Raw genomic sequence first — 12738 nt, 5'->3', positions numbered from 1 at the left:
TGGAAACTGAGGCACAGAGAGAGGTCATTGAGTTAGAAAAAGGCACAGTTGGGAGTCAAGCCCAGGTCCCTCCCATGTCCAGGGCCATTGGATCAGACGCAGGGGGTGTTGACAGGAGGCCCTGGGCAATGTGTGTCCCTGTTAGCTGGAGGTTCTTGTGAAGGGGGCCAGGCAGGGACTGGAGGGTCTGAGGAGAGAGGATCTGAGGACGGGCTCTTCAGGATGGTGGTGAGAGGCTGGAGGTCCATGGCGGCCCCAAGAGTGCAGCCGCAGACACAAGCAACAGCCCCAGGCCCCTGCCGGACACCCTGCCCTGTTCCTAATTTACATTAATAAGTTGTCTCTCTGTTTACAAACTAAAAATTCAGGCAAATAAATAGCAAGGCGGCAGCAATCAGACCCCTCGCACGCACACATGCACACGCACACTCCTGGCCTCTCTCATCACTCCCACGCAGGAGTGGGGGCCCAGTCGCCCTAGCACACTCACCCGTAAAGCAGACCATACACACACGCTACTACCCTCACACCTTTGTGTGCACACACACAGGCGCACATGTGCGCGCGTGCGCGCACACACACACACACACATACCCATAGGCCCTCTGAAGCAGAAGCCCCAGGCCACACTGGGCTCCTTCTCTGCCATGGCCTTAGGCCCTGCCCAGTCTCCCTCATCTCTCCCTGTATGCCCAGAGCCCAGTTCTCAGTCGTGGCCAAGGCCCGGTCAGGCCCTCCAAAGTCCTTAGGCTCAGGGCAGGGGCAGGAGATTTTGAGCTCCCCTCACCCCCCGTTGAATGAGGCCTGCCTGGGCCAGGGGGTACTGCTTAAAGTTGGACCCAATAAGGCCCAGAGCCTGGAAAGCCAAGCTTAAGAGGGAAAAGCTCCCAGCAATTCAGAGGGTGGGCCCTGCTTTTGAGACCTGGCTGAGCCCAGGCTGGAGCTGCCTAATTGTCTCCCTGCAGCCCCTCACCCCACCCCAGGAAGCTCCATCTTCTCTTCTCCTCTCCCTCCACCTCACCTGGACCCCTCACCCTAACCTGGGCGGCTCCATCCTCTCCTCTCCCTCCACCTCACCTGGACCCCTCACCCTAACCTGGGCAGTTTCATCCTCTCCTCTCCTCTCCTCCCAGTGCACCTGCCTCACCCAGGTCTCTAGTTAGATCCACTAACGCTCCTTCCTATGACAGGGAAGAACGCCCACTTCCATCCATGAATTGTGCTTTTATTTACCCTCTTACTCTCAGGGCTAATGGTTTTTTCTTATTTAAGTTGGTCCTTTGCCTGGAGCAGAGGTAGTTTGGCAAGGGGCAAAGCCAGGTAGACCTGACTCCTCGGTGGGAAATGTCAGCAAACCCACCTGGGCAATCCTAATGCTCTTTCCTTGCATCTGCCCCCACCTAGGGCAGAAGGGTCTCATGTTAACAAACAACTAGCTTTGGAAGCAGGAATGTGGGGATGGCAGCCCTAAGCTAGAGATGAGCGGTCCCAGATGGAGGGGAGGGCAAGGGCTCCCTTGGGCTCCCAGCACCCAGAACAATGCAGCCTCCAGGCTCTGCTCCCATCTCAGCTTCATCACATGGGAGAATCCTGGCATTGGAAAGGACCTCAGAGCAGGGGAATCTGGGACAGCCCAGGGTGGTGCCATGGATAGAGCACAGTGTATTTAGAGACAGAGGTTCTGGGTTCAAATCCCCCGCTCTGACATTTTCAATCATTTGTGTCACTCTGAACACATCCCTTCCCCTTCCTGGGCCTCAGTTTACCCGTCTGTAAAAAAGGGGGCTGGTCTCTTGGGTCCCTTCCGGTTCTAGATCTAGGACCCTCGTAGGAAGCTACGAGTGCAGGAATCCTTTTTATGACTCCCTGGGAACATCTCTCCAGAGCCCCCTTAACTTCCCTCAAATTTACCCCCAAGCTTCCCTCCTCTCATGGCTACTTGCAGTCTGCCCCCACACACATTCTTTCCTCTTTCATCCCCAACAACAGCAACTCCCTCGCCCCCTTGGCTGCCCTGAACAATTTATTCACTGCCCCATCCCGCTTCTCCCTTTCAGCACATTTACAACTGTGTCAAGCTCAATCACATAATTACAATTAGACCCACTGCCTCAACTTCTTCACTCTGCCTTCCAACTCCTTAAGACTTGGTTCTGTCCCTCCATGGAAACGATTTTTCTTTCAGGCACAGCAAGAATGAGGGTGAGGCCACTGGTGCTTTGCACCAGGGTGCTGAATTTGGAGAAACGACTCTCTCCAGGAGTCAACTGTGTTGAGCACTTATCAAGAATATTTAGTCTGAACCCAGAGCTTCTGAATGGGGGCTGGGGTGAGCTCTTTCTCTGCCCTATCTTTGCCTTCTGAACACCCCAGCAGCAGGGTTACTCTGGGGTTTCTGTCTCCTTTCTCCTCCACCGAGAATGGGCCTGGTCAGTGATCCTTCCTCCATCACATCGAGGTTTGTGGCATCTGTCCTGGGGATGGATTCCTAGTTACGGCTCAGCTCTAGGGTCCCCGGGGAAGCCCTCACTGCCAAATCTGATGGCCTCTCCTCAGGCCGCCCTCTCCCTGGCCCCTCTGCAGGTCAGACGCTGCACACTCCCTCTCCTCCATCATTTCTTCTCCTGGGCTCCCACAATAACAATTCTCCTCTCTCTTCCCACCTCTGACCCTCCTTCCATGATTCTTCTCAATCCTTTAGACTGGGGGGCCCCAAGGCTCTGTCCTCCCCCTCTTCCTTTGACAAGCTCCTTTCCTCCCCTGGCTTCGGCTCCCACCACTATTCAGTGGCTCCCTATGATCTCCAGAGTCAAATCTAAAACTCCCAAGCCTCGGAAGGACCACGGCACTGACAAGCCGCTCTGAGGGTCCCTTCCAGCTGTCACAGTCTCTACCGGTGTCTAGTGGTGCTGATTGCGAGTCTAGACAGAGAGGGAGGGTTTCTTCTAGCATAGATATGACTCTGGGGTGGCCTGCCCTTGGCCACAGCCCCTCCACACCCTTGGCTGATGAGTCTAGACTCAACTTTGCTCCCTGTAGAATGGGCTGGTGGAGGATGAATGGTACCCCCTAGGACTGACTGGGAAGGTCAACAGGAAGGATGCACTTGTACTGTACCTTGTTGCTGGAGAGGCTCATGGCTGCATTTAGAAAGAAAGGAAAGAAGAAAGGAGTGAGAGACACAGAGAAGACGAGGACAAGGAGAGAGTAATGAGATTCGCTGAAATAAGGAGGAGGGAGAACGGACCCAGCAGCCTGGGAGGGAGAGCAGACTTGCCAAGCCCTTGCCCTCCCCCCAAACCAGTGCCTTGTGGGCCTTGTGGGCCTTGGCCTCCCCCTGCTGACTTAGAACCTCCCTCTGCCTATTGCTGCTGACCACTTTGCAAAGCTCATTATAAACTCGGCATGCAAAGAAACAAAAGGTTATCCTGTTAAGATTCCCTCCCCCGATGTCCTCCTCGAGGCCCTAGGGACCCCAAGGCTCTCAACGCTGCCCCAGTGGGGTGGGAGGGGGGATCAAGCGCAGCCTCAGGGATGCTGCATTGTGTGGTTGTCCGGGGGCTGCCCAGCCAGGCATCTCCAGACGCTGTCACCTGAGACCCAGAGGATTCAGAGCTGTGCTGGAGGAGGCAGGGCCACTGAGGACATGGTGTGCTCCCTGAATGGGTGAATCGGTCAGTCATTCAGCAAACATTTAATAAGCTTGACTCTGTGCCAGGGATGGAGCTGATAAGCACAAGAGACAGGAGGAAGACTGAGGCCTTTCCTGCCCGTGAGAAGCTTACATTCTACCAATAAACAAGTACTTCTTAAGGGCCTACTATGCGCCAGGCACTGTACTGAGGATGGAGATACAATGACACAGGTGAAACTGCCCCTGCCCTCGGGAAGCTTACAGTCTGTATCGGGGAAGACAGCACGGACATCGATGTATCTAAAATGTGCACATGGCAACTTCTTTCTGGAGGTGCAGAAGAACCGGCCGCCTGACCAGGCTGCCAGCCAGACTGATGGGGAGTTACTCATCAAGTCACAGCTCTTAGTGGGCCAGCAAGGGCTGGATTCACCCCACCAGGTCACTCATCTCCTGCATCCCCCAGGGGGCTGTGGCCTCACCCTGCCCCTGTATTGGGTGGGCCTCCTTCTGGGTACTGGGGGGAAGGACTCAAGAGCCAGTCCACAGATGTTCAAATCCTGGGGATGGAGATCATTTATGAGAGCTTGAGAAAGTGGCCCCCAGACCCACCCACATCAGCCAGGAAAGGAGCTGCTAGCAAGGGTACCGTACTTCCATACTGCAGTGTCAGCATCAGCGCCACTCCCCGCACTTCCTGGGATCACCAGGGCCCTAAGAGAATCCAGAAGGTAGGATAGAGCTTGTCTGCCCGCTGGCTGATCAGGGAGTCATTTCATCCAAATCTTCCAGAAAACAGCAGAACTGTGTACTACTCTTTTTTGGGGGGGGGATGGCAATGAGGGTTAAGTGACTTGCCCAAGGTCATGCAGCTAGTAAGTGTCAAGTGTCTGAGGCCACATTTGAACTCAAGTCCTCCTGAATCTAGGGCTGGTGCTTTATCCACTGTGCCACCTAGCTGCCCTGTGTACTACTCTTGAATTACTTCTTTTTTTTTTTTTAAGTGAGACAATTGGGGTTAAGTGACTTGCCCAAGGTCACACAGCTAGTAAGTGTTAAGTGTCTGAAGCCGGATTTGAACTCAGGTACTCCTGACTCCAGGGCCAGTGCTCTATCCACTGCGCCACCTAGCTGCCCCTGAATTACTTCTAATATGACTGAGAGTGATATAGCTATGATCTGAGGAGGGGCATGGCCAACCCCCAGAGAAATCAGCAAAGCTGAAGTCCCAGGACTGTGCCAGCCACTTGTGTCAGGAAATGACCGTCCATCCTGGCTAAATGGTGGACTCCTCGGGGGCAGAGGCTGTTTCTGATTTTTCTTTGTATTCCCAGGGTTTAACACAGTGCTGGTACACAGTAGGTGCTTAATACATGTTTATTGATCAACTATAAGCTCCTGAAGGGCAGGAGCCCTTATTTCTCTCTTACTTTACCTCCCCCATTACCCCTGTCCAGCCCTGAGAACAGGCCATAAACAGGGCAAAGTTTTAATAAATGTGTGCTCTGTGAACAAATAGGTGTCTAATTCCCGCCAGTTGTTGGTGCCCCCTGAAACTGCCCCATATTTCCTTTGTATGTAAATTTTAATTTCTTTAATTGTGATCCTGTTTTTTGCCCAGTAGAGTGTAAGTTCCTTGAGGGCAGGGACTTTTTCACATTTGTTGAGGTATGCCCACTCCCAACATGGCACCGAGAATACAGCAGGTGTTTAATAAATGCTAGACTGGTGATTGTGAGCCCAGAGGACTGGAAGCTCCTTGAGGGCAGGGGCGATTTCATTTTTGCCCCTGTATGCTCACTGCCTAGCACAGTGCCTGACAAACAGCAGGCACTTAATAAATGCTTACTGAATTGATTCATCTCTTGGACACTTGGGGAAGGACAAAGTGACATCACTGGGAGTCCCACAGATATGCTTCAGGGCTGACTCCGTCCCATCCATTTTCAAGCTCTGCTTACACATGAAGATGTGATAAGAGGTTATTCTTCTAGAAAGCCCCCAAATGGAATGTGGGACAAAAGGAAAGCAAGGGACCTGGAGCATGGGACAGAGCAGCAGGGTCTCTGGAACACCCCCTCGCCCACATCCCAGGTTAGGGATGCTAACCAGGAATGCCCAAAAGGAAGGTATGGGAGGAGAAGGCTCATGACATCGTCTGTCTCCCAGAGAAGACACAATCAAGTTCTGGGGAAGCGTCTGAGGTTAGAGATGGGGGAGAAAAAAATATTTAATTTGTCGTGATAACCACTTTGCTTTTGTGGATGGCTGAGCAAACTAGCCAAGGGAAGCCGAACCACGGGGAGACATTCGAAGCCCGATTTTCTGAAAAATAAAGGAGTTGGGCCAGTACAGAGACTCACAGAACACAAGGTTGGAAGGAACCAATGTGGTCCAACATGAACCTGCACAGAAATACCCACTGTGACACATTTGAGGAGTGGTTATCCAGCTTTTTTTTTTACAGACATCAAGTGATGGGGAACTCACTACTTCTCAAGGGAATCCACTCTAGTCTTGGAGAGCGCTAATTGTTAATAAGTTCTCTGTGACTTTGAGGGCCTAAATCTTATCTTTTCTTTTCCTTCCTTCCTTCCTTCCTTCCTTCCTTCCTTCCTTCCTTCCTGAGTTAAGTGACTTGCCCAGGGTCACACAGACAGTAAGTGTATGAGGCTGTATTCGAACCCAGGCCCAACTCCAGGGCCAGTGCTCTATCTCTACTGTACCACCTAACTTTCCCCTTTTGTTTCTTTTTTTCCTAAATCTTTTCAATCACACCTTGGACTTTTTGTTCCTGGGTGTGGCCTCTAGGACCAAACAAAACCAGTTTCATCCCTATTCTGTGGGACAAACTCTTCAAATCCTTCTATTTTCTGGGTCAACATCCACTCTGAGGACCCTATAAGGCGCATGCCGGGGCCCTGCCCCATCCTGGCTGTTCTCCTCTGGACACCCTCTAGATTAACAATATCCTCCCTAGATTTTGGCAGAACTGAACCTGACCTTCCAAATGGGGTGTGATCAAGGCCGTGGACCTGGCTAGCTCCCTTGTTCTGGCCAGCTCAGGAGAGCGGCCACGGACGACCTCTCAAGGCAGCTGCAGCTCCCAAGAGCTTGGCCAAGTAAGTCACATGGGCCCTGGTGGCCACCAAAACTTCCCAGGTCCTTTCTAAGAACTGTCACCTAGCCAAATGCCTCCCTCGAGCTGTACTAGGACAACTGATTTTTTTTACTAACAGCTTTTAATTTCTCCTTCATCTCTATGACATATACTTATATGTACAGGGTGTCCCCAAAGGACAACTGATTTTTTTAAGCTTCCTGTAAGCCTTCACATCTATCCCTATGATTTCTAAGATCCCTTCCATCTCTGACATCTATTTTACCTCCTGAAAAAATAAACCCCATTGAGGGCAGGAACTACGTAAATTTTTTTATCTTTGTATCTGCAGTGCCCAGCACATAGCAGGTGCTTCACAAAAGCTTGTTAACTGTCTGATTGATTGACATGAGGATCTTTGGAAATGGCCAATGTATTAACTCATGGTTGGGGGTGGGGGGAGGAGATGTTCTTAGCTTCCAATCTCTTCTCTCCTCTCTTCTCTAGGCAGGAGTACTTTGTTTATGCCCCAGTGCAAGCTTCAAAAAAATCTCAGAATTTCATCTCTGGCAGGGGCCTGTGAGAGCATCTAGACCAGCCTTGGGATGAACTGGAGTCTTTTCTACAATATGTCCCCAAAGGGGTCACTTCTCCATAACATCCCGCAAACTGTTGTGTCATCTCATGTGAGCCCAGAGGAACAAAGATGTAGCCTGCCCTTAAAAGCCATTTAGTTCAGTCATTTTATTTTACAGACATGGGAATCAGAGAATTTAGGGAATTTAAGGGAATTTTCCAAAAACAAACAGATAGGAAGTGGCAGGCCCAGGATTCAAACCCACATTCCCTGACTCCAAATTCTCTCTTGTATCCTTTTCGGTCCTCATCATGCTCCTTCTCTCCTTCCTGTCAATCAGCAGCTGAAAGACCCCAGGAGGAAAGCTGTCTTGCCCACCTATTGCCTACCTTGCCCTGGGCTCCCACCTATTGTTTTTGTTTATTGTTTTTGCTGTGTTAGTAGGTGGTGTGACCCAGTACCCAGGGAGCCTTCCTCAAGCCTGCTTTCCATTTAGAGAGCAGCTCAGCAGCCTGGGGCCTCTCCACTGATCACTCGAATCTTTGGCCATGTGGCCAGCCCATCTCACTGATGACACCCTTTGTTCTTGGCTTGTGCAGGATCAGTGCCTACCACGGTGCCCAGCTCGTGGAAAGTGCCTGATAGATGCCAGCTCCTTGATTTATCTGTGATGTGGTGGCACCTGCTTGAACACTGACCATGCCCCTCTCCACAGTCCCTGTGTGATACTCATTTAAAATATTTTCTGCAACTTTGGTGTCCCATGGCTTGCAGACACAAAACAGTGCATCCAAAATATGAGTATATGTGTGAATGAATTCTTATTATTATCCAAATCAGAGCAACTCCCCGAGGTTCAGTTCAGCCCGTGTGGAACTGGCCCCCTGCCTCATGGGAACTTGGAGCTTCACCTGCAATGCACTGTCCCAACTCATTCCCCGAGAAGAGAGAATTAGTGGGGGGAAGTCAGGGGAGAGGGAAGCTCTGGAACGATCCAGGCTGCTAGAGAATGGATCAGAAATCCCGGAGGTGGAGGTCATCAGGATTCTTGGTACCAACTCCCTCCCTTCTCTCCTGTCTGAAAGGGATGCGTGAAAAAGAAAGAGGGAGATGCAGGAGTGAATTATAAGCTCTAGGAGAAATAAAGAAGTGGGCTGGTTTGTGTGTTGTTTTGGTGGAAGAAGTAAGGAAAACGAGATGGTTGGCACATTACTTCAAGAGGAGGAACAAAGAAATGGGATGAGTGGGTGATACCTTGTTTTAGTAGGTACAAGAAGGAAGTGGGATGGTTGGGACATTGTTTCAATAAGTGCAATAAGGAAGTGGGATGGTTTATGTGTAGACAGCGATTTTTGGGATGAATCTTCTAGAAAGACTCTTCTAAAGGGAAGGCATACCTTTGCTATCACCCTCCCGCCAACTCCCAAATCTCATCCCCTTCACCTTCCTGCTTGTCTCCCCCCACCCATTTTCTGCCCTTCCAAAGGCCGGGGTAGAGCAGTTGGGGAGTTACCGTGTCCAGGTGAGTGCGCTGGTGTTTGGCCCGGTCGCTGGAATTGCTGAAAGCTTTCTGGCAGCCGGGATGCTGGCACAGGTAAGGTTTCTCCCCTGTGTGGCTCCGCAGGTGAATCTTCAGGTTCTCCAGCCGAGAGAAGGCCTTGTTGCACCCTTCAAACTAGATCCAAGGAGAGAGAGAAATCAAAGTGATGTGGGGGGAAGGCGCGGGGGGGGGGGGGGGAAGGGAGGGTGTGGCCGAGGTGACACTCGGCTGACGGCAGATCCCCAGCCCAGGACAGACTGCAAGTTTCCTTCCTCCCTTTCTCTTCTTCCTCCCTCCACCATCTGAAAACATCTGCTGTGATTTTCATTAAATCTCCTCTCCGAAGAGCAAAGCTTGACTGGATTTCCCCAACCAGCCTTTCCAAAGCCTTAGGAGGCAGTGGCCAAGAAGCTGAGAAAGGAGACCCAAGGAGTCGGAGGAGGGAAGCGGGGTATGGGCCGGAGAAGCCTGGCACATGCTGCCATCCCTGGGGAGGCTTTGCCAGCCTGACTCCCAGCCTGAAGAGACTAACGGTCACCCCCGGGAAAAAGAGGAAGCAGGTGTCCCCTCTTTTTTTTTTTTTTTGGTGAGGCAGTTGGGGTTAAGTGACTTGCCCAGGGTCACACAGCCTGGGCCGGATTTGAACTCAGGTCCTCCTGACTCCAGGGCCGGTGCTCTCTCTACTGCACCACCTAGCTGCCCCTTACAGGTGTCCCCTCAAGGACCACAGACAGAGCTGAAAGGGATCTGCCAACCCGCAGCCTAATATTCTTCTCACCTGATGGATCCAACACAGTCTTCAGACCTACGCCCCTTCCACCACCCCGCCCTGCCTCTTGGGGAGACAGGAATGTGGACTCTGGCTGCTTCCCCAAGCTTGATTTGCAGGCTAATCCAAGGGAATCTTGAGAATGAGGCTCCCATTCGTTTGAGAATCCAAGTCCCCAAAATGGGTACTGGGAACACAAATTTACAACCAGGGATTCAACAGGAGTTACAAGGAATCTTCAAATCCCAAATTAGACAATTTCCTAGACCATGAAACTTGAATCAGCACTGGACAGAGGCAATAAAAAATGACAGTCTTAGTCAAGGGTGGGTATTCTGTTGGCTGGGTGGGCACGGTGTCTCACAGCCTCAACAATGACCTATGACACGTCAGCCTACCCTTGTTAGAGAGTGGTTGTTATTCACGGAACCTCAGCGGATAGGAACGATTAAGAGAGCTGCAGAGATGCCTTTGAAGAGCTGAAGCCCAGCTGATGTTTGCAGAGAGCAGCTCAGTTACTACCCAACATGCAATGAGCTGCCCAGTGCTGAGAGGAGATCGGATACTGCAGAGACAAACAGCACCTACAGAGAGCAGCGTGATGGACCCGTCAGAGCACGTCGGCAGCCATGACGGGCCCTGGCCGCACTGATTTCCTACATTCTGCGTATGTTTCTGTCCTCTTTGGCGGTACACCAGCCCTGGACAGAGCGGGGGAGGGGGGAGCGTAGACCACATGTGCATGGAGGGACCTTTTCTGGATACTTTAGCAGTTGTCCCTCTAATTCTGAAATTCTATATTTCTATGATTGTACAAGCCTAGAGATCTATGTCTTACTGGTGGCTAGTTGCCTGCCACAAATTGGTTGTGAGACCTAAGGCAAGTCATCTTCTGGTCCTTTCTTAGATCAATCAATCAATCGATCGATCAATTTCATGAGTGTCTCTCTGTCTCTGCTTTCTCTCTCTCCCTCCCTCCTCCTCCTCTTCTCTCTCTCGTTCCTCCTCCTCCTCTTCATCCTTCTCTCCCCACCTCTCCCTCCCTCCTCCCTCCCTTGCTCTCACCGGTTCCAATTACACATGTCCAGCACTCTAGGGACATCCCAATCCTTCCCTCTATTCTATCACCCATATATCCAACCAATCAGACGGGTCTTACTGATTCTAACCCCACAACTCTTACGTCTGTCCTATTCTCTTCAATCAAACAGCCACAGCCCCAGTTCAGGCCCTCCCTGCTTCTTGCCTGGATCACTGTTTCGACAGCCAGGATCTAGTGATGGCCCTTCTATTAAGGGTTAACTGACTGACCCTGGGCACCTCGTTTAGTGTCTCTGCTTGCCACCTTCCTCCTGGGTACAACAATGAGCTGGGGACTCCCTTCCTCATCTGCCATCCTAGACTACTACTACTACTACTTCTTCTTCTTTCTTCTTCTTTTTTTTTTTTTTTTGGTGAGGCAATTGGGGTTAAGTGACTTGCCCAGGGTCACACAGCTAGTAAGTGTTAAGTGTCTGAGGCCGGATTTGAACTCAGGTCCTCCTGACTCCGGGGCCAATGCTCTATCCACTGCACCACCTAGCTGCCCCCATCCTAGACTTCTAAGACCAGCTAGCTAACACCTCCACACGTGGGGATTTAAGGCTGTAAACATCCCATAATCCTCGAATTCTATGTTCTAGAGTTCCACGACTGACATTAGAGATTCCATGGTGCTCATATCCTCAGATTCCAAAGGGCTCTGACTCTGGGGCACTTTTGTTTTTTAAAGTCACCTGCCATGACTTGCAATGGGGCAGCCTGGTTATCCCTTAAGCACTACTCAAGCCTCCTGTCTGGGGGAGATGAGGGCCAGGCTCTTCTGAGCTAGGGATGGACCACTAGGCTTCTGAGATGCCAACCCGTCCAATTCTATGCGCCGATGATAAGAAATGCCTGACGTGTGCCTAGTATTTCACAGATTACACATCACTTCCACTTCTCCTATCCCATTTGATCCTCACAAATAGCTCAGTGAGGTGAGGGAAGGAGAGACTGCATTCTCATTTTATAGATAATTATAACTGATGCGTGGAACCATATGTTCTTTTTATTATAATAATAATCTGATCTAGATATCATATAACTTCAATATTTACAAACATAATTTGTATATGTATCTCACAAACATTAACCTTCCCGGGCCTCAGTTTCCTCACCTGTAAAATGGAGGGGTTGGTCTCTGAGGTCCCTCCCAGGTCCAGATCAACAATCCCATGATCACATGCTACTGTGACCTGCCTTAGACACTTAGTAGCTGCCCGACCCTGGACAAGTCACTTAACCTCTTCGTCTCAGTTTCCTCACCTGTCAAATGGGAGGTGGTGGTAGACTCGGTGGCCTCTAAATTCCCTTCCAGCTTCATCCTGTGATGCTAGGATCTGCGTCCTGAGCCTGAGTGGGGTATTCGTGACGTTCACAGCCATTTTTCCCTCTCCAACCTCTCTTTCCCACACCCATCAGCCCATGTCTCCACACCCAGGCACAGATGGCTCCTGGTAAAAGAAACCCACAGACTTGCTCAGGATTAAACCCTCACATCCCGGGCTTGTGCCCCTCGACTACTTCAGCTGACTGTGAGGCTAAGTGCTTAAGAATGGTTTCTTTTATCAATTTTTTCCGCGGGTGCTAATCCTTGCTCTAAGATAGGCGATGACAAGCGTGAGCCGGGGCTTGTGGGAGTGGGGAGGGCGGATCCCTAAGTGGGAAATGAGACTTCCTGAGATCTCACATTGGTTCTACCAAGAAGCCCCAAACCTACGACAACGAGAAACATTCACTGCCTGACCTAGCTTGTGGACTGCATGGTTGGGATAGCGTGTGCCACTGAGCTTTGAGGGAGCAGATCCGTGTCCCACCTGCTGCTCCTTGCTGTTTGATGCTGCATAAGGTATTGTGGTCTTCTGATCTTCCCTTTCTTCATAAGGAATACGGGGGTGTTCGTCCCTTTTGATTAAAAAGCCTTCCAACGTCCAGAGCAGGGAAATCATCCCAAGTGGCTTAGGTGTCTCCCAGAGCTACAGCTGCCCATCTGGGACCCAGAAAAGGCAGTGACTCCTGAGAAAATGGGTTCAGGGGC

At 51.0% G+C, this 12738-nt stretch overlaps 1 protein-coding gene across 1 annotated transcript in view; it reads right to left on the bottom strand.

Moving 5' to 3' along the window:
- GLIS1 (GLIS family zinc finger 1) overlaps positions 1–12738 on the bottom strand; it is a 124940-nt gene that overhangs the window by 28179 nt on the left and 84023 nt on the right. The window contains exon 6 of the mRNA XM_044003066.1: positions 8825–8986. Within this exon, the coding sequence (XP_043859001.1) occupies positions 8825–8986 (162 nt within the window). The remainder of the gene's footprint in view (positions 1–8824; positions 8987–12738) is intronic.

Source organism: Dromiciops gliroides, chromosome 4 (genome assembly GCF_019393635.1).
Source record: "Dromiciops gliroides isolate mDroGli1 chromosome 4, mDroGli1.pri, whole genome shotgun sequence".
Classification (NCBI taxonomy): Eukaryota; Metazoa; Chordata; class Mammalia; order Microbiotheria; family Microbiotheriidae; genus Dromiciops; species Dromiciops gliroides.
This window is presented reverse-complemented; position numbering and strand designations above follow the sequence as displayed.